General features: G+C 42.5%; 1 protein-coding gene across 1 annotated transcript in view; it reads right to left on the bottom strand.

The window, feature by feature from the left end:
* LOC118556746 (protein NLRC3-like) overlaps window positions 1-26,115 on the bottom strand; it is a 31,713-nt gene extending 5,598 nt beyond the window's left edge. The window contains exons 1-5 of the mRNA XM_036124959.1: window positions 26,019-26,115; window positions 23,546-23,787; window positions 20,741-22,526; window positions 9,644-9,832; window positions 3,633-3,809 (exon numbers count right to left, since the gene is read on the bottom strand). Coding sequence (XP_035980852.1) covers window positions 3,633-3,809; window positions 9,644-9,832; window positions 20,741-22,526; window positions 23,546-23,787; window positions 26,019-26,086 — 2,462 coding nt within the window. The 5' untranslated portion in view covers window positions 26,087-26,115. The remainder of the gene's footprint in view (window positions 1-3,632; window positions 3,810-9,643; window positions 9,833-20,740; window positions 22,527-23,545; window positions 23,788-26,018) is intronic.
* Window positions 26,116-26,644: the final 529 nt, after the last annotated feature.

The following is a 26,644-nucleotide window of genomic DNA, read 5'->3' as shown; positions in this document are numbered from 1 at the left end:
AGGATATTTACAGAGAGTCTGCAGTCATTTCAACAAGTCCTCCCATTGTTTAGATCCTGGCTCACTGAAAAGGGCTCCTAGAAAGTAGAGCTGAACAATATCAGGAGAACATGGCTGTACAACGAGCAGACAGGACCCACCGGACTCTGCTTAGGAACATTTTTACTTCAACTTCCCAGAAACCCCTACACCACTCCTATATCTGTCATGGTGGTTCATCTGGACCTTTTCTCTCCATGGTTCTGACCTCCTCAACCCTCTTTCTCCTAGAAATCCATCATCCTGCCTGTCTGGGTCATCTTGGGGTTCTGGGACCTCCTGTAGTTTGGCTGCTGGGCCGAACCAACAAACTCCAGCAAGAAGCTCTATCTAACAGCTCCAACACTGAACATCTCTAGCTGGGCAGTCTTTCCATGAAGCTTTCTGCTTTCAGCCACATCCACCACACTCTTTTCCTCCCAGCTTCTCTGGCTTTGGTCCCGTTCTGACTGCTGCCGGGTCTGGCTCTTTATTTTTCTCATCTTGGTCCTTCCGGCATCCATGTTGGATCTGCTCCCTTCTGCTGTGGAGAATGGATATGGAGGGGTTACTTGTACTGCCGTCTCCATCTTTGTTCTTCTATCCCTGGTTTCCTCACCTTCAGGATGTAAACCTCTGGATGTGTTGTCTCTTGGTACCTCTCCCTCAGCCCACATGGGCCCGTCAGGACCACATCCTAGCAACACCAGCAGCTATAGTGAGGTGGTCAGCTTAGCGCTGGCTTTCAGTAGTGATGGTCTGCTTGAAGCTGAAGCTCTGCAGCATTTGTCAGAAACAGCAACACAGTCCTTCAGAAGAACTTTGTTGGGGCTTGATTCATGGGGCCGGGTCATGGGTCAGTGAAGTCCAAAGCTTCATTTGGGACGTCATTGATCTGGTGGTTCAGCACCTGCTTCATGGCTTTCAGTAGAAGTCCATCATGTGTAACAGCTGCTCCATGTAGCTCTATAATTAACCAGCAGGTTAAATAGGGATGTAGTACTATGGACCGGGCCCTGGAACCATTAATCATGGCTCAGCGTACCACCTATTCACAGGTGGTGCTGTCTTCTGCTACCTAAAGAAGAAATATACCGGATGCCTCATTATGTGCTGGAGCACATCCTGTATCACCGCCATATTGGCTGGGTCTTTTCTATTCTTGGCTCTCATAGGAGCTGTCTGCAGTAAAGGCAGAGGGAGCAAATTTGCCTGTATTTTATGCAGCTTATGGTTGCAATAACCAGCAATAACTGCTGGAAGTAGATTACGTGTTGCAGATCACTATTTTTGGGCTAATATTCTGAAAATGAGACTTTACACACTGATAATATTGTAGAAATGTAGCCCATAAAACATACTTTAATGTTTATCAATTTGTTTTCTCTGTATTTGACAAACTAAGGCTGAATCACATTGCCACATGAAGTACCCTGGAGTTACAGGGTCAGCACATCCAACAACCTGTGACAAACGGTTCTCTTTAAAGGATATTAAGCTCCTGCCTCAGTTGCAAACAAAGTGTAAGATGTGATTCACCTAGAAAGTTATAAACCCTTTTCCAGGCCTTTTGATTTTTTTAGAACTTTGTGCATGTGTATATAAACAGCAATCTGAAGAAATTAATGATGCTGGAGTACAGAAATCTCAGGATTGGATGATTCAATTTAGGATCAGATTTGTAAGACAGACAGTGAAAAAAGAACAATAAATAATGAACAATACGTAACCCAAGTATGAAAGAAGTATTTGGGCATGAGAACACATTTATTTACACATAGTGTTTATTCAGGGAGTGAAGTGTCTAGGCATACTATGTCTGAACCCTCCCCTTGCCACCTGCTTTGGCCGTGTTTTTATAGCTGGTTGCTTGTTTGTCTCACAAAATCTGGCAACACTGTTCATCAGGAGAGGAGTATATCAGCAGTCTGCTGCTAGCACTTCTTCTCCTGAGCCACTATTGAGGTCTTTTCAGACTCTAGTTCAGACTCCTTCCTGACCTTGTGTGTCTGTCTACTTCCCAGGTTGCTCCTGAGTTCTGGATTCTGCTCCAGTTCTGTTCCTGGCTTCAGTCATTTAAAATAATTCAAGTTGTCTCTGGACTGATGCTCCTAGCAGGCAGCGTATGGGCTCCAACTCCCCTGGACTCTCCTGTGATCAAACCTAGCTCACCCTTTGTCGTGCTCTTCTGATCAGGTCCACCTCACATAAACCAACTGGACTCCCAGACCTCACTCATTCCTCCCTGGTGGTTTCAATTTCCCCTTAGGTATGCAAACTTAACCAAACAATTCTCCAAATTCTTCAGCATCTTCATTAACTTAACTGTCCTGTCTTTAAGCAGTTGAGGGTTGACTCACTGTTCCTGGTTCCAGAAAACATCTTCTCAAACCTATTTCAATAAAACTTTTAATCTTCACCAGTCTTCTGAGTGTGTTCTGCATGTGGGTCACAGCTGTTAAAACCATGACACACCACTTGTGATCTCAGCAGTGTCACAATAGTTTATAACAACATTCACCTCTCAGCTTTATCAGGTCAAACTGCTCGCAGTCCAGGTCAGCCAAAATTGACTCAAATATGGATAATTGAAGCCAGAATAAAGTGCTGCAGGCCTGAGTTGTTGCTTGGGTTTGTTGTGGCTAAAAACAAACATCCAGTTAACTTGCTGAGCAAACCCACTAAAATCAAGTGAACTTGTTAGGTTCATGGAGCCCAAATCCTTTAGAGTTTGGACTGGATGGGGAAGGCTAGATGGGGGATCCCTTTAATGTGCAGCTGGTACAGATGAGGAGGCAGGTGAGGGCAAAGGTCAACCCTCAAGGTCGTCCAGGGCAGAAACATGTGAAGCCAAAGCAGCTGAATAACCAACGTCTGCTCTTCCAGCGGGTCCAAAGATTGGCTCCTGGTCCACTCTGGACATCAGCAGCTCTAAGCTCCTATTCAGTTATTTACAAAACTCATTTTCTTCTGATATCGTGTCAGTAAGAGTTTAACTGGTAAATAATGTAACCAGTTTTTCAATATACAGTAAAACCAGCTGCTACCGTATTTAAATACATGCTAATAGTGCTTAGCATTGCTAACTTTGGCTCAGTGCATCATTCTGAAGCAGCAGAAAATACAAAGACCTATCTTCAGTTTGCTTCTTAAAGTCCGTTACTTTTCTGTAACTTTGCATTAACCTCAGTAGTAGACAGCTTTAATCTCTCATTGTTATAATTCTGCTCCACACCGGGCCCTCTGGCTTGTCTGCTCATGCCTGTGCATATTCTCAATCATCAGAGTCAAGGGCAACTACAACAGGATTAAATCCAAGGTTAGCAGACTTTCACTCAGTTTCCGTGAAAACGTTTCAACACCTGATCCAGGAGTCTTTGACAATCCTGGAGGCTCTCAGTTGAGCAACGTGGAGTTTAGGAGTTGCTGTTTTTAGACAATAAATCCTGACAGGAAGTTGGAAACTTTAACTGAAGCAAAGCAGTGAAGAAGAAAGCAGACTTTACCATGAAGATCCTCAGTGTGGATCAGTAGAATATCAGCCAGATGTCTGCAGTTTAGTGTCAACACAACTTTCACATCAATAATATCAGAACTAAAACATTAAGTCTCACTTCAATCTCTGTAGTTTGCGGAGGGGAGTCTGGAGAAAACCACAGAGCTCCTTCACTCCAGCATCTTTCAGGTCTTTGTTGTCACTCAGGTCCAGTTCTGTCAGATGGGAGGGGTTGGACTTCAGAGCCAATCCCAGAGGAGAACAGCTGATCTCTGACAAACTGCAGCTTATCAATCTGAATAAAGAATAAAAGATGTGAGCTGAAGCCAACAGGATGCAGGTTAAAACTGAAATATTAACAATGTTTTTCAGCTATTTCTTCTCTTCTGCATCTACTCCTCAAATCATTCTGCAGATTAGCATTCTCACTTGCTGTTACGCAGGAACAGCTTTTTCTAGTTAGGCCCGAGCAGCTAAGCGCTGGCGAAGGCCTATTGTAACTGCAGATTTTATTATTATTATTATTATTTATTCTTGTGACTTTTGAAATGGCTTTTAGGAGGCCTAAACATGCATGAAAACTCACCAAACTTTACCCAAAATTGTCCCCCATGTGAAATCGCATGATTTTAGTGTAACTGAAAACAGGCGTGGCAAGCCCGCTCAAAAGCGCCAACTAGAGTAAGTTGGGCCAAACCGTAACACGTAGAAAGCTAAAATTTTCTACCTAGGTGGATCATGGAAAATCATGAAAAAAAGTCTCTTGGGGGTATGCTCACAGACATCATATACGTAGACGTGTCATAGGGCGTAGGTTCGCACGTCAACGTCACCGCCATATTGTATGTGGCAGAAAAAAGTTGAGTTATTGTGAACATGAATCATTAAAGATGCCTCATTCCTATGCTACGTGGAAATGTATTCTGGCTGATTTCACTACTTGTATATGTCTTTTATAAACCAAGGCTGCACCTTGTTGCAAAACTGGACACACTAAAGCTGCAGAGTGGCAACACAGGCTATATATATATGTATATGCATATGTATATATATATATATATATATATATATGCATATGTATAAATATATATATATATATATATATATATATATATACGTGTGTATATGTTATGAATATAAGTATCAATTTGTTAAATCTAAACATTGTGGTCTACATTATTTATAAAACCGTGTCACATGTGAACCTTTAGGAACAGATTTTTGGGGGAGTATTAAACAGGTAAAATTATGAGAAAAAAAGTCCAAGGTCAATAAAGTAAAACAAACAAACAAACACAAAAGAGATAATGTTATGAGAAAAACGTCATGAGAATTAAGAGGGAACGTTTCCAGTATAGTCACAGTTTGCAGAATTATTTCACTCCTGGAGTAATAGGGCCAGGTTAGATTATTTTAAATATTTTTTTCTTTAGGATAATAAATTCAGGAGAATGAAGCTAAAGGGATACGAAAATAAACTTTTAATATAACAAAAGCAAAAATACTACAAATACAAAGCATATTCAGAGATTAAAGTCTCTCTGATACTGTTTAAGTCACTGAGTAACTGCAGATTTGCCACATTTAAGATAGCGGACGCTCTGACGCATCGCAGCATAGGCAGAACCCGCCCAATGATGCGTATACGTACATAATGTCTATGGGTATGCTCTAAAACCCACAGAAAGTTGGCCATTTTGGGTCAAAGGGTAAAATATTGTTTTTTTCCTCCAACTTTAACTAACTTCTCTGAGGCATTTAAGCTATCACTTTCAAATTTTTTCAGCGTGGAGTTAAGACATGGGGAATTGAAAGTTATCAAAAGTTTGAAGAAATATCCATATTTGCCTTCGTTATGGCACCACAAAAATCAAGTTTGTGGATAACCATTAAAATTGCATAAAAACAGTAAGCCCCAAGCCATGCTTTGTCTGAGAATTATGAAACCCCCTCGGGCCCTACAAAAAAGCCTCTTGGAGCAATGGTGTACACCTTACAGGAAGTCAATTTTTTTTCATCAAAAATGTAATTTTCTCATATTTTCTAGTGTCGCATAAGATGGAACTATTCATACAGCTTTACAGTTATGGCATTCAAAGTTCCTCCATAAATTCCTCACACATAGATGATCAAAAGTTATTAAAAACATTTTTGCTACGTCCAACCATATTATTTTGACAATTTCTTTTAATGTGAATTGTGTTTTGAAGGAAAAAAACGGTTATAATTTTTAACACTAGATGGCAGCATTTTACCAAACCATTCATACACAGTTATCCATAATTGGAAGCAGCTTTAAAATATCTTTAGCTAGCCTTTAAAAGAAAGAAGTTTTTAATCTTTAATCCTATATAAAGGAACCAGTTGATTGCATAAGTCTTGACAAGGAGCATTCCCTCCTGAAGAAGCGTAGAGCCACAGGGAGAGTCGTCTGCATTATCCATGGCTTTGCAACAATCCCTCATACTGAGCAAGCATGAAGCAACAGGGGGAAAAAACTCCCCATTAACAGGAAGGAAAAACCTCCAGCAGAACCGGGCTCAGTATGAACAGTCATCTGCCTCGATCGACTGGGGTTACAGAAGACAGAGCAGAGACACAACAAGACAGACAAAAAAGCACAGAAGCACACATTGATCCAGTAATATGTTCCACATTAGATGGTAATAGCAGGTGATCTGTCTTCCCTGGATGATGTCACAGCTAACAAACGCCAGACCAGATGTACTTACTATGAAGAAAAAGAGAGAAAACAAAAAAAGTTAAAAGCTTAAATGACAACAAGCAATTCAAAATTGAAAAACAATAGACCCTGATGTCCTCTGGTAGCCTAAGCCTATAGCAGCATAACTTTAGAGGTAGCTCAGGGTAACATGAGCCACTCTAACTATAAGCTTTGTCAAAAAGGAAAGTCCCAAGAGTTCAAGTATCTTGGGGTCTTGTTCAGGAAAGAGGGGAAGATGGAGCGGGAGATCGACAGGCGGATTGGTACGGCGTCTGCTGTGAAGCAGGCGCTGTCCCGATCAGTTGTGTCGATTTACCGGTCCATCTACGTTCCTACCCTCATCTATGGTCACGAGCTTTGGGTCGTGACCGAAACAACGAGATCGCGGATACAAGCGGCCAAAATTAGTTTTCTTCGTAGTGTGTCTGGGCTCTCCCTTAGAGATAGGGTGAGGAGCTCAGTCATCCGGGGAGGACTCAGAGTAGAGCCGCTGCTCCTTCACTTGGAGAGGAGCCAAGTGAAGGAGGTGGCTCGGGCATCTGGTCAGGATTCCTCCTGGATGCCTCCCTGGTGAGGTGTTCCGGGCACGTCCCACCGGGAGGACGCCCAGGGGAGGACCCAGGACACGCTGGAGGGACTATGTTTCTCGGCTGGCCTGGGAACACCTTGGGATTCCCTCGGAGGAGCTGGCCCAAGTGGCTGGGGAGAGGGACGTCTGGGCCTCCCTACTGAAGCTGCTACCCCTGCGACCCGACCCTGGATAAGCGGAAGACGATGGATAGATGGATCGAAAAAGGAAAGTTTAAAAATTAGTCTTAAAAGTAGACAGGGTGTCTGCCTCACAGAACAAAACTGGTTCCAAAGGAGAGGAGCCTGATAGCTGAAGGATCTGCCTCCCATTCTGCTTTTAGAGACTTTAGGAACCACCAAAAGACCTGCAGTTTGAGATTGAAGTTCTCTGACGGGCGAAAATTGTGTGACAGCTTCTGCAGTGGCTGGTGGCCGGCGGTGCGCGAAACCTCGTGGTGGCCAATAAGCATGAGCAGCGCTTGGCTGCGAGGGCCGATGGACGCCGCTTGGGGCTTTAAATATTATTATCATTCCGTCGGCGTGTAACTACTCCCGCATACTTCCTTTCTTTTCTTTTTCATATCTTCTACCATTTTCATATAGTACCTCCTTAAAATAATTTTGCAATTTGTTTGGGAATAGCGAGTGTGCAAAATCCTGAAAACGCTTTGGACCTGCATCCTTCTACATGATGCATGTTTTTACATCATCGCCATCTCTACACCGATTTTTGTACAAACATAAAAATAAGCACAGTTGTCCTCCAAAGCCTGCTGATACTCATGGTGAAAGAATTATTTTAATATCTCATATAGTTTCTCAGCTATAGCAATTTGTTCGGGACAATGTTTCAAGCATTTTTGCATTTTCGTCAATATTCCCCTTTATTTCATGATTTTTTTGCGACTACATTAAAATATTTCCTACAAAAACAGATAGTTTGTCTTGTTCCCATATCCGTTACTAAAAAAATGCAGAAAAAATTACGTCTCTAGCACTAACGGTTGACGAAATATCCAGAGTTGTTTGAGGCAAAGTGATGCTATTTTATTCCAATTAGAGCTCTTCTGACGCAAACTGTGCCTGCAGTAGATGGACATCAACAGGTGTGACCGAGTTTCCATGACAACGGAACTCTGCTGGGCAGAGGTTACTACAGGTCAGGGACATGCTCTATTGACTTACCATGGGACCTTTTGACGCCCACTGCAGGGGCTGTGATGAACGTAGGAATCTGAAATTCGCACAGTCACTTCCTCCCTTGACATTTTAAAAAATTCCACTGATTATCAGGCATGTGTCATTTTTCTGTCACTTATTGGATTTCACATAGTTTTCCTATCGGGCCTTGGAGTCCAACAGGACCTGGCAGGATGCCCAAACACAACCCACCCCGTCTATACAGCACCACCCACCTGGTTATGCTAACTTTTAAACTTTTTAAAATATTTGTACTTTATGTGTTTTTTGCTCCCATTGAAATAAATGTAAATTCCTTCAAATTCTTGACATTTCAAATTTTTCTGATACAACTGATATTACTACTACTACAACAGATTCTTCTCCTACTACCACTGCTACTACTACTAATGATACTACAACTACTACTACTGATACTACTCCTACTACTACTACTACTACTACCACTGATACTACTCCTACTACTACTACCACTGATACTACTACTACTTCTTATACAACTACTACTACTAATACTACCACTGCTACTAATACTACTACTGATACTAATACTACTACTGATACTTTTTTCCCCGTCGTGGGATAAATAAAGGATTAGCTAATGTTACTACCTTATGTACTGGGTTCTTTCAAGGCCACACAGAAAATTAAATTTTCACACACATATGTTACTGTGGGCTCCAGTAACATATGATAAATAATATCTACTTTGAAAGTTAACTTGATTTTTATTTACGGTATTAAAATACCAAACGGCGCTACTTTGCCTCTTCATGTTTAACTGTTCCTGTTTACTCTCACTCTCCCAGTCTAAGCAGCGCAGCGCGGTTGTTTGTGAGAGACAGCTCAGTGGGCGGGCCAGGCTTAGCCTGTGTGCTGATTGGTTGGCGCCGCTGAGCCATGTACAAGAGGGGAGGGGGAGCAGCAGAGTGCTGTTGTGAAGCGGAGACTTTGGATGAAGCTGTGCGCTGACTGACACTCTGACTGACCATTAAAATGGTCAGTTTTGGGCCCCCCCTCTGTCCTGGGCCCGGGACAACTGACCCGTTTTTCCCCCCCCCCCCCCCCCCTGTCGGTGGGCGTGACTACTACTACTATTACTTTTACTGTTTAACTGGTTTAGTTCTTTCAAAACGTTCTTCTCTTCCTTCAGCTTTTGTCCTTTCATGTTCAAACAGTTTTTTTCTTGGATGCCAATGTTTTTCAGCATTTTTTTTCACTTCTGCAGGGATCTTCTGCATCTTCTGCTCAAATCATTCTGTAAATTACCATTCTCACTAGCTGTTACACAGGAAGAGCTTTTTCTAGTTTATTTTAGATATTCTATCTTTGTTCTTCTCAAACATTTTTTCAGATAATACAATTTTATTGTTTTTAATTTAACTCATTTATGTGTCTGGTAACAGCGCCACCCACTGCACCACTGTGCAGCCAATGAGACATATAAACAGGGGGGGGGGGGTAGGAGTTCTTAGTACCAGGGCAGTTTGGTCCATGACTAGAACCTTTAAACATATCAAACAAGAAAATAAATGATTTACAAGGCAAAACATTTGGACAGCAAGTTAGCGTTAAAGAAAACATGTTAAGACAAATTGTTGTTTAAAATAAGTATCAGTGAAGATAAAACCAACCTCAGCTTCTTTACTTGACAGACTAGACTCTGCAGGATCTCACAGAGATGCGTCATTCCAGAGTCTCCAAAGGTTCTCCCTCCATCATGGATCTCATCTATCTCCAGTTTAGTAAGAGGAGAGTGTTTGGACTTCAGAACTGAGGCCAGAACTTCAAATTCAGCTGGTGAGAGACTAAAGCCCCCAAGTCTGTGATTAGAGAAACAATGACATCAGTTAGTTAAATCAGGCTGATGAACACTGATAAAACATCATGACTAAAACATGATGACTTAACAGTGATGTCATCATCAGATGAGCATCTGCTTTTCACATCAATGTACTGTTTGACACACACAGAGAATCTCTTCAGTCTCTTCAGGTATTGGTTCTACTGCAGAGCTGATGTGTCTCTGGTTTAGTTAAAAGCTTAATTTAACCGCAAAGATGAAGAACAATCATCTACAGTAAAATAACAGAACTAAATTATCTCTAGACATAGTTAAGTCTAGTGATAATACCCTATGATTGTTTTGGCTTCATCTCACTTATAAATCATCTCTAACTATAGATACAAATGGCACCTCTTACTTTTACTAGATGTGACCAAATTGGGTAAAATTACTTGTAATGTATCAAAAAGAAAATAGGAGGCTCCAATTTTCATTTAGTAAAAGAGAGTCATCACTAGCCACAATGTAACAGATAACGGCATTACGTTACTTACAATATAACACAGTGTGTTACTACAACTCCATCAATAAAGCACCTTTTCTTCAGAGCATGCTTTCCGCTGCAGAGCTTTACCAGTGGGTGATTTAGTTTTGCACTTTACTTCTTCAGTGGTATAATACCTGTGTGGGAGATTTTTAACTATAAAACTATATAAAAGAATGATGACACGGGAAACGAGGTCTTTCTGCTTGCCAACTGGGAACCCAATTTATTTCAGGCTTTACCTCTCAAGCACGTACGAACGGGTGTGAGATAGGGTTCTGATTACAACATAGTGTACATGCATTTTATATCCCACAGATGGGTGTGTGTTACAAATAAGATTCTACATGCATCCATTGGTCCACGTCCTTCCAGCCTCCTTTGGCAGACATTGGTCTTATTTCTGGGAACAGCTCCACAAACGTTGAAAAACAGACAACCTTATCTTGTCAGTTGACCTCTGTTTGGGTCACACAGGATGTCATGTCCTGGTCGTATTCTGGACTTGTGCTTCCCTTTGCATCTGCTCTCTCTGAGCTGATGCAAAGGGAGGGAGGGGGAGAGGGGGCGGACTGCTTCTATTGGCACGAGTCACTGACCGTCAATCGATAACCCAGTGTGCTTACTTTCTCCTCACTGACAGGCAAAAAAAAAAAAAAAAACAACAGCAGACAAGCTCACAGATTCAATAGCTGAAAAGTTTTCCAACAACACACCTTTTTAAAATAATAGCACACAGTCAGGAACAGGCAGACGCCACTGCCACCAGCGAAACCACTGCACAACTATTGGTAAACCTTCAAAACCAGTTTACGTAACTGCACCCACATCTTTTCAACACAGCTCAATAAGTATACACACCTTGGTTCAGCAGATTTCTTTACAAAACATAAAGGTTTCCATGCACTTTTGCTTTCTCAAATTAGACACACTTTACCATTTAGTTCTGATTATGGGACTTTGAATACACAAACAAAGCGACAGCAAACAAAACAGCTTCATACATGCATTTTAATCAAACAACAGAGCTCTAATCATTTAAGCTCACACATAGACGTCTGACACACAACACATCCCAAACACTCGCTCACTCACTCATTTCACTCTCCCGGGAACTTAATATTTTCTATTACTGGTCCAGATGCCCAATATTCCTGGATTTTACTGTGCGCACATATAATTTAAACCATATTTATTGGACCCATAGAGAAAAAAAAGTAAAAGTAAACATTTATATTTCACGTGCTCCAGAACAGGCCTTCTATTTCAAATTTGATTTCACCTCGTTACCTAAACCAGAGTACTCAAACAACCCAGACTGCAGTTAACTCTTTAAGACACACTGATGATCCAAGAGAAACCTCATTTCTCTTTTACAAGCGCTTACAACTAGGGCCTCGCCCGAAAAAAAAAAAAAATCTGCATGCACCAAACAGGCCTACTATTTCAAAATTTAACCAGAGGTTTTTCTCACCTCAAAGCCTAAACCAGAGATCTCAGCTTCACAAAACAACTGCAGTTCACTAAGGCCACATCTCATTGGAGTCACTCGCAAGTCGAACCTCCAATCGGCCATGTACAGCGCTTCACGCTTCACTTACTCAGAGGCTTAACCTCTTAATACTCCGACCAGCCGGACATTTATGAAACCAACCTTTTACAATGATTTCTTTATTCTAAAAAGATATATATATTAGAAGACTTCAGCTTAAACCGTTATGGTCCGATTCATCTTCTATTCGTCGTCATACTAGCGTTTTCTAACGAGACGTACGATTAAAGCGGCTGGGAGTCACAAGTCACTTCTTTTAAGTTGTCTCTTGTAGTCAATTGTGTAGGAATTCTAAACCATTCCAAATCTTGTATTGTTTTAAGACAACTCTTTCCTCACGTGGGAAATAATGACAGAAAGCAAACAGAGAGACGACCTCTCCCAATTGTCAAACAATCAATACACTCTTCCCAAATCAAACTTCACAGACGGCAATTTTTGTCATTATCAAGCAGAGAAAGAAAGAGAGCAGTATAAAAAAAACATTTACACTTACCCCCTGTCTTTCTCCGTATCTGTGTGTCCCGGCGCAAAGTGGCCAGCTTGCACCGAAGGCCCTGCCGTCTGGGGAAGAGGATCTCCCTTTTTTTTTCCAAAAATCACGTCGAGAGGTCACCAATTTGTGGGAGATTTTTAACTATAAAACTATATAAAAGAATGATGACACAAGAAACGAGGTCTTTCTGCTTGCCAACTGGGAACCCAATTTATTTCAGGCTTTACCTCTCAAGCACGTACGAACGGGTGTGAGATATGGTTCTGATTACAACATAGTGTACATGCATTTTATATCCCACAGATGGGTGTGTGTTACAAATAAGATTCTACATGCATCCATTGGTCCACGTCCTTCCAGCCTCCTTTGGCAGACATTGGTCTTATTTCTGGGAACAGCTCCACAAACGTTGAAAAACAGACAACCTTATCTTGTCAGTTGACCTCTGTTTGGGTCACACAGGATGTCATGTCCTGGTCGTATTCTGGACTTGTGCTCCCTTCGCCTCGCTTTCAGGACAAACAGACTTCAGATGTTTTCCAACCCCTACACCTGGAGTATATTCTACCTGACTGCTATCTGCAGTGGTAAGACCCCTATTTAATTTTACTACAAAGTGTGTTTTAGTTTTTGGTGGAAGATAATATTTTGTTACAACCGTTTTATAGCTTGTTAATGCGCAATAATTATCAAGTTCAAAAACATTTGGATTGTTTTATTGCTCTTCTATGACAAACATTGAGTATAATAATCTAATACTATAATAATCATCATCATATCTACATAATTATATTGTAATTGATAGACTCGACTCACTTGTGCCACCACACACTAAAATGGTAGATTAGTGGACAATAGTTTTATACTTATATTTATTTATACTTACTTATACTTATATTTATTATGCATTTATTATTTGACACTTGAACTCAAAATTTCACTAACAGGAAAGTCCAAATGCTTTGACATTTTAGATCACAAAAAGAAACTGAGTAGTTACTTTATCTAGTGCTGGATGAGAAAATTCTGAAGCCAGGGCCTCTTGTGTTTTAAAGCCCGACCACCTCTGAGCCACTCTAAGCATTAAAGCATTTTACACCTGCAGATGGAGGGAAAGGAGAAGGCCGGCTGAGCTTCACATAAGGTCCAGGACTGTTGGGTTATCTCTACCTTTGTGAAGTCACTTGTACACACTCACATGACCCTCCCCTCCAAATATGTGTTGATAACTTTATGTTGTTATGACATCATGACATGACTGACTGAAGCTCCCAGCATCCAACACAGTTTGTGGTGATCGCCCACATAGACATTATATAAGAGTAGACCCCACATTGACTGTGTCGGCACAGAAATTACGGCCGCCATCTTGGGGCGATCGACCTGCTACCCTAACTTGCTGGTTTAAGCTGAACAGACAAAGGACGCCTCAGCATTGTGCGGCGTATTTTTGTTTGAATCAATGGACTACTGACATCAGGGCTCAAGGGATAACTTGTCACAACTAAGACGAACAGATATTTTTTGGGCAGAAAATCCCTATATAAAACTATTTTTATAATAATATATATGAATATTATGCTATTGTACATATCTGTAAAACTGTAAAACTCTACTCATAGTATTATCCACCTGTATATTATATTCGGTACATATCCAGCTGTAAATTTAGTTCACATTAGTAGTCATCTATATATTATACTCATAGGACAAATCTATCAGTAAAATTTTGTTTATAATAGTATCCATCTCTATATTTATTCGGTAATAACCCATGTCCTGTACTTATGGAACCATTGTTTATCCTGCACTTGCTGGTATTGCACTTCTGGTTAGACCTAAACTGCATTTCGTTGCCTTGTACCTGTACCTGTGTAATGACAATAAAGTTGAATCTAATCTAATCTAATCTAATCTAATGTAATCTAATCTAATCTAATCTAATCTAATGATGTTCAGTTCTATCAACTGTTTTATTTTGCAATATTAATTTTAAGTTGTCTCCTCTGTTTTAGTTGTCCTGTATTCAGTGTATTTCTGCTGAAACCATTTCAGAATCAGAATCAGAATCAAGTTTAATCGCCAAGTAGGTTTGCACTTACAAGGAATTTGACTTGGTGTTGATGGTGCAGACAAAAATAAAAATACAATAAAATGAAATAAAATTGAATAAAATATATATATATATATATATATACAGAAGCTATATACACAATAGACTGTGCGTTAATGTAACGCAGAAGCTTGTAAGTTCTGAACGGGGGAGAGAGACAGTGTCCAGTGTCACGAGTGGCTCTTGGCCTTGTTCATAAAGCCGGTAGTGGATGGGAAAAAACTGTTCTTGTGGCGTGAGGTTCTGGTCCTGATGGACTGCAGCCTCCTGCCAGAAGGAAGTGTCTGAAATAGTCCATGACTGGGGTGAAGGGATCAGCCACAATCTTCCCTGCACGCCTCAGAGTCCTTGAGGCGTACAGGTCCTGGAGAGATGGAAGATTGCAGCCAATCACCTTCTCTGCAGACCGGATGACACGCTGCAGTCTGCTCTGGTCCTTAGCGGTGGCACCAGCGTACCAGATGGTGATGGAGGAGGTGAGGATGGACTTAATGATGGAGGAGTAGAACTGCACCATCATTGTCCTTGGCAGGTTGAATTCCTTCAGCTGCCGCAGGAATTACATCCTCTGCTTGCTTTCTTGGTGAGGGAGTTGATGTTCAGCTCCCACTTTGGGTCCTGGGAGATGATAGTTCCCAGGAAGCGGAAAGACTCCCCAGTGGCAATTGTGGAGTCACAGAGGGTGATGGGGGTAGCTGGGGCCGAGTTCTTCCTGAAGTCCACAACCATCTCCACTGTTTTTACAGCGTTGAGCTCCAGGTTGTTCTCCCTGCACCAGGTCACCAGATGGTCAGCCTCCCACCTGTAGGCGGACTCGTCACCATCAGAGATGAGTCCGATGAGAGTGGTGTCGTCCGCGAACTTCAGGAGCTTGAGAGACTGATGACTGGAGGTGCAGCTGTTGGTGTACAGGGAGAAGAGCGGAGGAGAAAGAACACAGCCCTGGGGGGAACCAGTGCTGATAAGCTGTGAGTCAGAGTCATGTTTTCCCAGCTTCACGTGCTGCTTCCTTTCAGACAGGAAGTCTGTGATCCACCTGCAGGTGGAGTCGGGCACATTCAACTGGGAGAGCTTCTCCTGAAGCAGAGCTGGGATGATTGTGTTGAAGGCAGAGCTGAAATCCACAAACAGGATCCTGGCGTAGGTTCCTGCAGAGTCCAGGTGCTGGAGGATGTGGTGAAGGGCCAGGTTGACAGCGTCGTCTGCAGACCTGTTGGCTCTGTAGGCAAACTGTAGGGGGTCCAGGAGGGGATTGGTCATTTCTTTCAGGTGTGAAAGCACAAGGCGCTCAAAGGACTTTATAACCACAGAGGTCAGAGCGACGGGTCTAAAGTCATTAAGTCCTGTGGTCCTTGGCTTCTTGGGAACAGGGATAATGGTGGAGGATTTGAAGCAGGCTGGGACGTGACATGTCGCCAGTGAGGTGTTAAAAATGTTTGTGAACACTGGAGACAGCTGATCAGCACTGTGCTTCAAGGTGGATGGAGAGACAGTCATAGCACAGAGTCAGCTCTTTTAAAAGTTTTTAATGATATACTTTTAGCAACTGATTCTGATGACTTTGTTGTTTTGGTGCTGTTGGATTTATCAGCTGCTTTTGATACAGTTGATCATGACATTTTTCTTTCCCGTTTGTAAAAGTTGGTGGGCATCGGCCACATAGCTTTGGATTGATTTAAAACCTATTTGGCCAAGCGTACTTTTTGTGTCTGTCTTGATGCCCATAGGTCCCCCTCTGCTCCACTGTCGTTAGGTGTCCCACAGGGCTCAGTTCTAGGCCCACTTCTATTCTTGTTGTATCTCCTTCCTCTCGACTCTATTTTTAGAAAATATGGGATTGCTTTTCATTGTTACGCAGATGACACACAGATATATTTACCATTAAAAAACGTAGACTCCACCTCTCTTCGGTCTCTGTTTTTATGTCTGGAAGTTGTGAAGGCCTGGGTGGCCCTAAATCTTTTGAAACTTAATGAAGACAAGACAGAGATAGTGATTTTTAGCAGATCCACTGTTGATTCCCCGTGTAATTTTGGCTCTTTGGCCCAGTATATTAAGCCGGTTATTACAAATTTAGGGGTTAAGATGGATGCTGGTCTTAAGCTGGAAGCACACATCAGAGCCACTATGAAATCCAGCTTTTTCCACTTGAGGCAGCTAGCCAAAGTAAAACCCATTCTTTCCAGACAGCACTTCAAAACAGTGACTCATGCATTTGTGACCACACGGCTGGATTACTGTAATGCACTTTATACTTTAAGTTTTCCTTTCATTAAAATCCACCTTTTTCTCACCACGCTCCTGCCTCTGCCTCGTTGCCGCCTAGGTCCTCATCTGCTAAACATGACAGAAATGAGCCGACCACAAGGTGACCAGGCAACTTGGTGGGAGCTCTTGGCCCAATTTGAGAGCCTCAAGAGGAGTTTTGAAAGGGCTGTTGCTTGTGGCGAAACACTCTGAGCTGCTGGCCGAGCCGCCTCCCAGTACAACCCAGTCGTCAGCCGAGCCTCTTCCTGCTCTCAAGCCATCCGCTCGAGCTCCCCTGCGCTCTCAAGCGCCCGCTTGAGTTCTCCGCCGCCCTCCGCGATGCCCGCCAGAGACTCTGCTGCTGAGCCACAGGGATCGCCGCCGGGGTCATCCTCTGCAATGCCCGCCTCAGACTCTTTGCCCTCCTTCCGAGACCCCCTCCCCCCCCCCCCCCGCCCACATGGCCGGGTTGTTTTCCCTTTTTTTTTGGACTCCAGTGGGCGTCTGGGATGCGCCCTTAAGGGGCGGGGTAATGTCAGGATCCCACGAGCTGTGGACATAATTAGTTGATTTGCCACACCTGTGTTTGATTATCCCCTGTGTGTTTTTAAGTTCCCTCAGTTTGTTTCCCTGTTGTCAGGTCATCCTTTGTTCTGGGTTCTTCTGCGATTCTATGCATCCTGTGTTCAGCTCTGTGATCCTCCCGTGTTCTCCCCTGAGCAGTTGTTGCCTGAGATTTTCTAAGTATATATATATATATATATATATATATAGATATATATATATATATATATAGATATATAGATATAGATATGTATAGATAGATAGATATAGATAGATATAGATATATATATCTAGATAGGGCTGGTCTGAGTATTTGATATATATATATATATATATATATATATATATATATATATATCTATCTATATATAGATATATAGATAGATAGATAGATATAGATATAGATATAGATATAGATATAGATATAGATATCGATATAGATATAGATATATACTCACCGGCCACTTTATTAGGTACACCTGTCCAACTGCTAGTTAACACTTAATTTCTAAGCAGCCAATCACATGGCGGCAACTCAGTGCATTTAGGCATGTAGACATGGTCAAGAGAATCTCCTGCAGTTCAAACCGAGCATCAGTATGGGGAAGAAAGGTGATTTGAGTGACTTTGAACGTGGCATGATTGTTGGTGCCAGAAGGGCTGGTCTGAGTATTTCATGTCAGAGGAGAATGGCCAGACTGGTTCGAGCTGATCAACTCGAACCAGTTGATCAGCTCGAATAAGCACCCGTTACAACCCAGGTGGGCAGAAAAGCATCTCTGAACGCACAGTACGTCGAACTTTGAGGCAGATGGGCTACAGCAGCAGAAGACCACATCGGGTGCCACTCCTTTCAGCTAAGAACAGGAAACTGAGGCTACAGTTTGCACAAGCTCATCGAAATTGGACAATAGAAGATTGGAAAAACGTTGCCTGGTCTGATGAGTCTCGATTTCTGCTGCGACAGTCGGATGGTCGGTACACTTTATTAGCGTGACGGAACATACATTTTCCGTCACGCTTGTCCCATGTGGGGTCGCGAGGGATGCTGGTGCCTATCTCCAGCATTCAAGAGGCGAGAGGCGGGGTACACCCTGGATGCCAGTCTGTCGCAGGACAAATGTATATATACACTCACCGGCCACTTTATTAGGTACACCATGCTAGTAACGGGTTGGACCCCCTTTTGCCTTCAGAACTGCCTCAATTCTTCGTGGCATAGATTCAACAAGGTGCTGGAAGCATTCCTCAGGGAGTTTGGTCCATATTGACATGATGGCATCACACAGTTGCCGCAGATTTGTCGGCTGCACATCCATGATGCGAATATCCCGTTCCACCACATCCCAAAGATGCTCTATTGGATTGAGATCTGGTGACTGTGGAGGCCATTTGAGGACAGCGAACTCATTGTCATGTTCAAGAAACCAGTCTGAGATGATTCCAGCTTTATGACATGGCGCATTATCCTGCTGAAAGTAGCCATCAGAAGTTGGGTACACTGTGGTCATAAAGGGATGGACATGGTCAGCAACAATACTCAGGTAGGCTGTGGCGTTGCAACAATGCTCAATTGGTACCAAGGGGCCCAAAGAGTGCCAAGAAAATATTCCCCACACCATGACACCACCACCACCAGCCTGAACCGTTGATACAAGGCAGGATGGATCCATGCTTTCATGTTGTAGACGCCAAATTCTGACCCTACCATCCGACTGTCGTAGCAAAAATCGAGACTCATCAGACCAGGCAACGTTTTTCCAATCTTCTATTGTCCAATTTCGATGAGCTTGTGCAAATTGTAGCCTCAGTTTCCTGTTCTTAGCTGAAAGGAGTGGCACCCGATGTGGTCTTCTGCTGCTGTAGCCCATCTGCCTCAAAGTTCGACGTACTGTGCGTTCAGAGATGCTCTTCTGCCCACCTTGGTTGTAATGGGTGGTTATTTGAGTCACTGTTGCCCTTCTATCAGCTCGAACCAGTCTGGCCATTCTCCTCTGACCTCTGGCATCAACAAGGCATTTCCGCCCACAGAACTGCCGCTCACTGGATGTTTTTTCTTTTTCGGACCATTCTCTGTAAACCCTAGAGATGGTTGTGCGTGAAAATCCCAGTAGATTAGCAGTTTCTGAAATACTCAGACCAGCCCTTCTGGCACCAACAATCATGCCACGTTCAAAGTCACTCAAATCACCTATACTGATGCTCGGTTTGAACTGCAGGAGATTCTCTTGACCATGTCTACATGCCTAAATGCACTGAGTTGCCGCCATGTGATTGGCTGCTTAGAAATTAAGTGTTAACGAGCAGTTGGACAGGTGTACCTAATAAAGTGGCCGGTGAGTGTATATATATATATATATATATATATATATATATATATATACTCATTAAAGATAGTTTTAGATACGAACACTCACTACCTCACGTAATTCACATACAAATCTGACGAAGATGAGATGTCTCCCTCTGATTAAATATCAAACCCAAAACCTTTTTAACAATTTTTTGAGTGGATTTACTGGGACTTATTTATTAACTTATTTATGTAATTTATTCACACCATGAATTTATTGTTCTCTTTGAAAAAAGGCAAGACACTGTTCATTTGGTCACTATTTTTTTTATCTCAATTGGTCTTTTTCTGGTTAAATAAAAAATAAAAATGAACCTGTTTTTCTTTCTCTGTTTCTTGTCAGCTTTATAAACCTGCCTGCCTTCAGATAATTGTTTGTTAACCAATGGTTGAAATGCAAATAAAGCCAAATGTCTTTTCTTGTGGGCTCACCTATGTGGTTTTACACAGTAGTGGGGCTTACTCCAAGGGTTGAAGATGTCAGTGACAGTCGTAGCAACTGTGAGACAAACATAGTTGTGGACTGATTCAGAAAACAATGAAAGCTAACCTATTACTTAGAGGTTAGGAACTGAACAGCAGACAAACCAAGGCTGTTCAACCATGTCGCTCATCAGGGGTGTTTTTCACACAATATTTCTGATGTTCTCTTATTTATTTATTTTTTACAAAGATGTCATTTATGGGCCGTTTGCCATCACCCGCGGACCCGGGAGATGGCAAAGCGCCGAAAGACCATCAGTTCAATAGTCCTGACCTAAAGAGTAATTTTCTAAAAAGATGAAATATGGGGTAACAGCCCAATAAGTGTAGAGTGAAGAGCTGTTTAAAGTTTAAAATGTGTCTCTGGATGATTGAATCTTTCAAAAAGATAAAAATATGTAAATATCAAAAGCTGCAGCAGAGCTGACCTGAATGAGCTGAAGATTTAGAAATCTGAATGGTTGAAAAAGTTTAAAGAATGAAGGAAGTAGTTAAAGGCCCAAAAACATCCAGAACCGACATGAATAATGAAGAATAAACCGGATGACAATAGTGCTGAATTAGCATCACTCAATGAAGACATCTGGACTCACCGAGCCTTTCTGCAGTTCCTCACAGCTGGAATCAGTCTTCGTCTTCCTGCTTTTGATGTGTTGTACTTCCTCAGGTCCAACTCATCCAGAACCTCCTCTGACATCTGCAGCATGAAGGCCAGAGCTGAACACTGGATCTCTGAGAGCTCCTCTGATCTGTTCTCTGATTTCAGGAACTGTTGGATCTCCTGATAAACTGAGAGGTCCTTCATCTCCATCAGACAGTGGAAGATGTTGATGCTTCTGTCAGGAGAGATATAATTAGTGTTCATCTCCTTCAGGTTGTTGATGACTCTCTGGATGGTTTCTGGACTGTTCTCTGTCTGACCCAGAAGGCCTTCTAAGAGTCTCTGGTTGGACTCCACAGAGAGGCCATGAAGGAAGCGAGCAAACAGGTCCAGGTGGCCATTTTTACTGAAGAGGGATTTCTCCATGATACTCTTCAGGAAGTCCTCCAGAGATGTTTCTCTGTATTTTTGTCCCAGGAAGTTCTCCACCACCTCTGTGTTCCTGCTGGTGAAGCAGTGGAACATGTAGACTGCAGCCAGAAACTCCTGAATGCTCAGATGAACAAAGCAGTAGACTGCTTTCTGGAACATCACACTCTCTCTCTTGAAGATCTCTGTACAAACTCCTGAGTACACCGAGGCCTCTGTGACATCCAGACCACACTGCTCCAGGTCTTCTTGGTAGAACATGATGTTTCCGTTCTCCAGATGTTCTAACGCCAGCCTCCCCAGCTTCAGGAGAACTTCCCTGTCAGCCTCCATCAGCTCCTGTGGACTTCTCCCATGTCCTCCATGGTACTTGTTCTTCTTCCTCCTGGTCTGGACCAGCAGGAAGTGAGAGTACATGTCAGTCATGGTCTTGGGCAGCTCTCCTGTCTGCTCTGTGGTCAACATGTCCTCCAGAACCGTAGCAGTGATCCAGCAGAAGACTGGGATTCCACACATGATGTGGAGGCTCCTGGAGGTCTTGATGTGGGAGATGATTCTGCTGGACAGCTCTTCATCACTGAACCTCTTCCTGAAGTACTCCTCCTTCTGGGCGTCGGTGAAGCCTCGTACCTCTGTTACCCTGGCAACACATGAAGGAGGGATCTGATTGGCCGCTGCAGGTCTGGAGGTGATCCAGAGGAGAGCCGAGGGAAGCAGGTTCCCCTTGATGAGGTTTGTCAGCAGAACGTCGACTGATGACTTCTGTGTGACGTCAGAAACAAGCCGACTGTGGTTGAAGTCCAGAGAAAATCTGCTTTCATCCAGGCCGTCAAAGATAAAGAGAAGTTTGTGGGCAGCCAGCTGCTCTGCTGGGAGCTTCTGGAGGGTTGGATGGAAAACATGGAGCAGCGTGAGAAGACTGTGCTGCTGACCTCTGATCAGGTTCAGCTCCCTGAACGACAGCAGAACCACCACACAGACATCTTGGTTCTCCAAGCCCTCGGCCCAGTCCAGAGTGAACTTCTGCACTGAGAAGGTTTTTCCAGCACCAGCGACGCCATTGGTCAGAACCACTCTGATGAGTCCATGTTGGTCAGGTAAGGCTTTAAAGATGTCGTGGCACCTGATTGGAGAGTCATGGAGGTTCTGGATCCTGGAAGCTCTCTCCAGCTGCTTCACCTCATGTTGGGTATTAACCTCTTCACTCTGTCCCTCTGTGATGTAGAGATCAGTGTAGATCCTGTTGAGGAGGGTTCTACTTCCTGGTTCATCACTTCCTTCAGTCACACGTTCACATCTCCTCCTCAGACTGATCTTATGTTCCTCTAGAACCTCCTGCAGACCAATATCTGCTGGAACAGAGAAGAAAAGACAACTGAAGGAAAAACCTGATTTAGTGATAAAGTTGGAACAGAAACATCTGGAACATCAGGAGGTGTTATCATTAGAAGGTCTCTTAGTTCACATGATGTGATGCTAACCAATGGGATCCATCCTTAGAAGCAGAACCTTGTTAGATGGTCAGACAGCAGAGTTCTGCCTCTGCTTTGTGGCCAGTATCTGTTCACTGTCAGGATCTGATTCACAAAGCAGATCAGATGAAGAAATGCTGACAGAAACATGCAGCAGCTTTCAGCAACATGAACTCTTTAGCATCAGGTCACCATTGTCCTCATTTCTCTGTTTCTATCTGACCTTCTCCCACAAACACAGCAGCTACAGAAGAGGCAGAGAGACAGAAAATGTTTCCTGGCAGCATTTTCAGCCTTAATGAAGGAAATCTGGAGGAAATGCTCTAATCTGCCAGAGAAACAGCTCATTGGATCAGGTAGTGTTCACATTTCAGATGTTTTTCTCACTCAGAGACTGGATTGGATGTTTTTAAAGAATAATTACAGATTAGAAATGACATGGGACTGATTTGGTCCTTTAGAAGTAAACAACAGATAGAAATATTCCATGTTTCTACAAATATATCTCCTGTAATCTGGGATCTATTGTCAGAGGAAATAAAGGTTTCTGTCTCTCAGACTTTCCTTCCCTCTTTCTGTAAAGCAGCAGTGCAGCAGGTTGTTTTCTCCACCTTTTTGTTTCCATCAAAATGAGCAGCAGCTTTAAGGAGATGTTCAGTTTTAATGCATTTAGCACAAAGGGCTGAAAACAGAACCACTTCAAAGCAAACCCAATAGGTTGTTGGGTTGAACACAGACGTTACATTTACAGCAGCTGGAAATCCAGAGATTCAGGGGAAATAATTGATCACAGAAAGACTTTTAAACACCTGAATTTCCAAATCCCAACTAAAGACGTGGAATTAGTTTAACAGAGACGATAGAAGGAAGTTCTGATTGGAGATGTTCAGTCTCACCTGGAGCACAGCTGCTCTGATTGGCTGCCAGCAGTCCAGGTCCTCCTCTGGGTCTTTTCCCACACTGGGGGCAGGAGGAGGGTCCTGATGGAGCAGACTGGACCTGGTATGATGTGATGCACTGTCTGCAGAACCAGTGTCCACAGCTGGTAGAGACCGGATCCATCAGGACCTTCTGACACAAAGCACAGCAGGACCGCTGCTCCTCCTCACCAACGCTGCTCCTCTTCCTCTTCCTCCATCTGTGAAGACATTTCTTCATCAGTGAAACAGTTCACTACCAACAGGGTGGGGCTGTCCTCCTGAAGCTGGAGATGTTCATGAAGGTCCACCACAAACAGCGGACCAGAAGCTGGGTCAGAACAGAACCTCAGCTTTGCTTTCTCTTCATGGAAGCACAATCAGATGTTTTCTATGTTCCTCATCACTTAAATGTGTTTCTTGAAAAAGCACAATCTGTACTTTATCTCTCTTTAAACAGTTTAGTATGGCTTTCCTCTTTATCACATTATTATTGTTCCAAATACAGAACTTAAAGGTGCCATGACATCACTGTATAAACCATTTCATGTAGTTGATATTGCTGCATATGTAGCTTTTCCAAAGAATTTAATTTAAAAGAATAACAATCTAAGTCCAAAAGCTTCAAACTGGCGGCACAATTCAACACAGTGAGACCGTTATGTAGCTGCCTGCTGTCTGTCTCTCCACTGCTGTGGTCAACAGTCAGTTGAATTTTTCAGCTACAAACACACCTTTGTTACATTTATGAGCATTTAGAAATTAAAGAAATTTACGGGTAACGACAGCATTGTGGTCGCTGCATTCCGTGTTGGTGCAGACGTTTTTTAATCAGTTTATTTGAAAACCACGACTTGAATTCCATCCATCCATTTTCCATCACGCTTGTCCCTGTTGGTGTCGTGAGGGGTTGCTGGTGCCTATCCACAGCATTCAATGGGCGAGAGGCGGGGTAGACCCTGGACAAGTAGACTTGAATTCCCCTCAAAGTAAATTATCTTCAGTAAAGTCCCCATAATCTCTTGTGTGTTTGCTTGATGGTTTGCTGTGATTGGAGAATATGAATTACATAGAAAGATAAACTGTTTTCTGATCTGACCGTTTTTTAGCAAAGCAGCAAAGCCCTGAAGGGGGCTTTGGTACTCATCAATGAATATCAGACCATATTATGCCCCCAAAACCTAAGAAAAATGAAATTTATTGTCAGGCCCCTCTAACACTCATCAGTCACTTGGTAGAGCTGCTGCTGTATCTCACGACTCTCTGGGTCTGTTATACATCACATAAACTGGCTGGACAAAAGATAACAGAACCCATCCCAAGCAAAAAGATCAGCCTAAAGCTTGGGTTTCCAAACAAGCCAACGCCACACATTTAGAGAAACAGAAAACCGTAGCCTATAATAAACTAAATAAGATATAGCTTATAGAGGTCAAGAATACCAAACACGTGTGACTAGTCCTGACTTTTATGGGCTCTTATCTTAATTCTCTGTCAGAGCAGTTATATAATTGCTATTTATTTAAATACGTCACAGACAAAATTATTTCTCCCCAATAATCTCCTCTTAACTGAAAAAATAGCAATAAATATACCGATTAATTCTTAATTTTGGGCAAACAGCTCTCTCCAACATTATAGTCAATGTTTGCCCGCCCATTAAAGTGAGCTGATCACTGTCACTGTGCGGTAGAGATGGCCTTGATAAAATAATTTACCGCTTTCACTGTAGTGAGAGAGATTGGGTTTCCATTTGGTGGTAAAACCTTCATCACTGCAGGATACAGGAACAAATTCTTTAACCCACATCACTCCTGCTGATGCTTGTCTCTGTCTCACCACCTAAGCTAAGAAGTCCTGGTAAAAAGACACTTCTTGGTCTCCCAGCTTCACTCTGCCTTTCTCTCTTAATAATACGATAATAATAGAATATATAATTTGTTTCTCTTGCTGCATAGATAATTATCTGTCTGTCCATTTAACTGTGCAGCCTCATCAATACCACTTATGCTCTCCACCCCCCAGTGGGTCTGAGGGGGAGGTGGACATCTATACACGTCACCCTGGTGATCAATAGTAAGAATAGTGTGTTGGTAGAAAACCCCAATAAAATGCTGAGCAGAGTTTTGTTTAAGATTTAAATGGAACGTGGAAATTTTTATATCTGAAATGTCCTCATGTATGTCACCAGCATAAGTATCAATAACACTGTGGTTCTAAATGCTTATGATAGACCAGGTTTTCCCAGTTTATAAACTGAACCATCATTGATTCTCAGGCCTTCAGTTCAACACTAATGGTTCTCTGACTCACTTCCTTCAGAATTATTTAGCTTTAAGTGAAAAGAAAAATCAAGTTATTTTGGATTGTGACCCTGAAGATCAATCAGCTAATGTTCTAGATTTTATATATCAGGAGATTCACATCCATCAGTTAGAAACTGGTTTCTTACTCTGAGTCTGAGGGTCCAGGTTCTTCACTGAAGACTGGAGGTGTTTTTATGGACCAGTCACTCCTCATAGACGGACAGCTGGGTCCTGGAGGTTCTGCTCTCTGTCCATGGTTCTGACCTCTGAAACACCAACATGTTGTTATTCAGATCACATCAATCAGTGAGAAACTCTGTGATAAAAACCAGAGAAGAAGCTCTGAACACAAACTGCTGCAGAGAAGCTGAAGGTTTAAAGATCCAGAGTGAAACATTCAGACGGTTCTGTTGGACCAAACTGAACATTATCTTAATAACCGGGTTCTACTGGTCTGGATCACATGGCTCCAACCAACACCTGGAGAGTCACATGGATCAGTTAGAAACTGAGTTCTTACTCTGAGGATCCAGGTTCTTCACTGAAGACTGGAGGTGTTTTTATGGACCAGTCACTCCTCATAGATGGACAGCTGGATCCTGGAGGTTCTGCTCTGTCCTCCTTTAGATCACAATCCTCCATCTTCTGGACTTCAGTCATTCTGAGAGAGAAACCAGAACCAGTCAGTTCCCAGTGATTTAGTTCTAATAAATATCCTGTAATGCAGAAAGCTTATTCTAGGCATTTTTTATACATCTGACGTTTTTTATGT

The sequence above is a fragment of the Fundulus heteroclitus genome, chromosome 21, assembly GCF_011125445.2.
Source record: "Fundulus heteroclitus isolate FHET01 chromosome 21, MU-UCD_Fhet_4.1, whole genome shotgun sequence".
Lineage (NCBI taxonomy): Eukaryota > Metazoa > Chordata > Actinopteri > Cyprinodontiformes > Fundulidae > Fundulus > Fundulus heteroclitus.
This window is presented reverse-complemented; position numbering and strand designations above follow the sequence as displayed.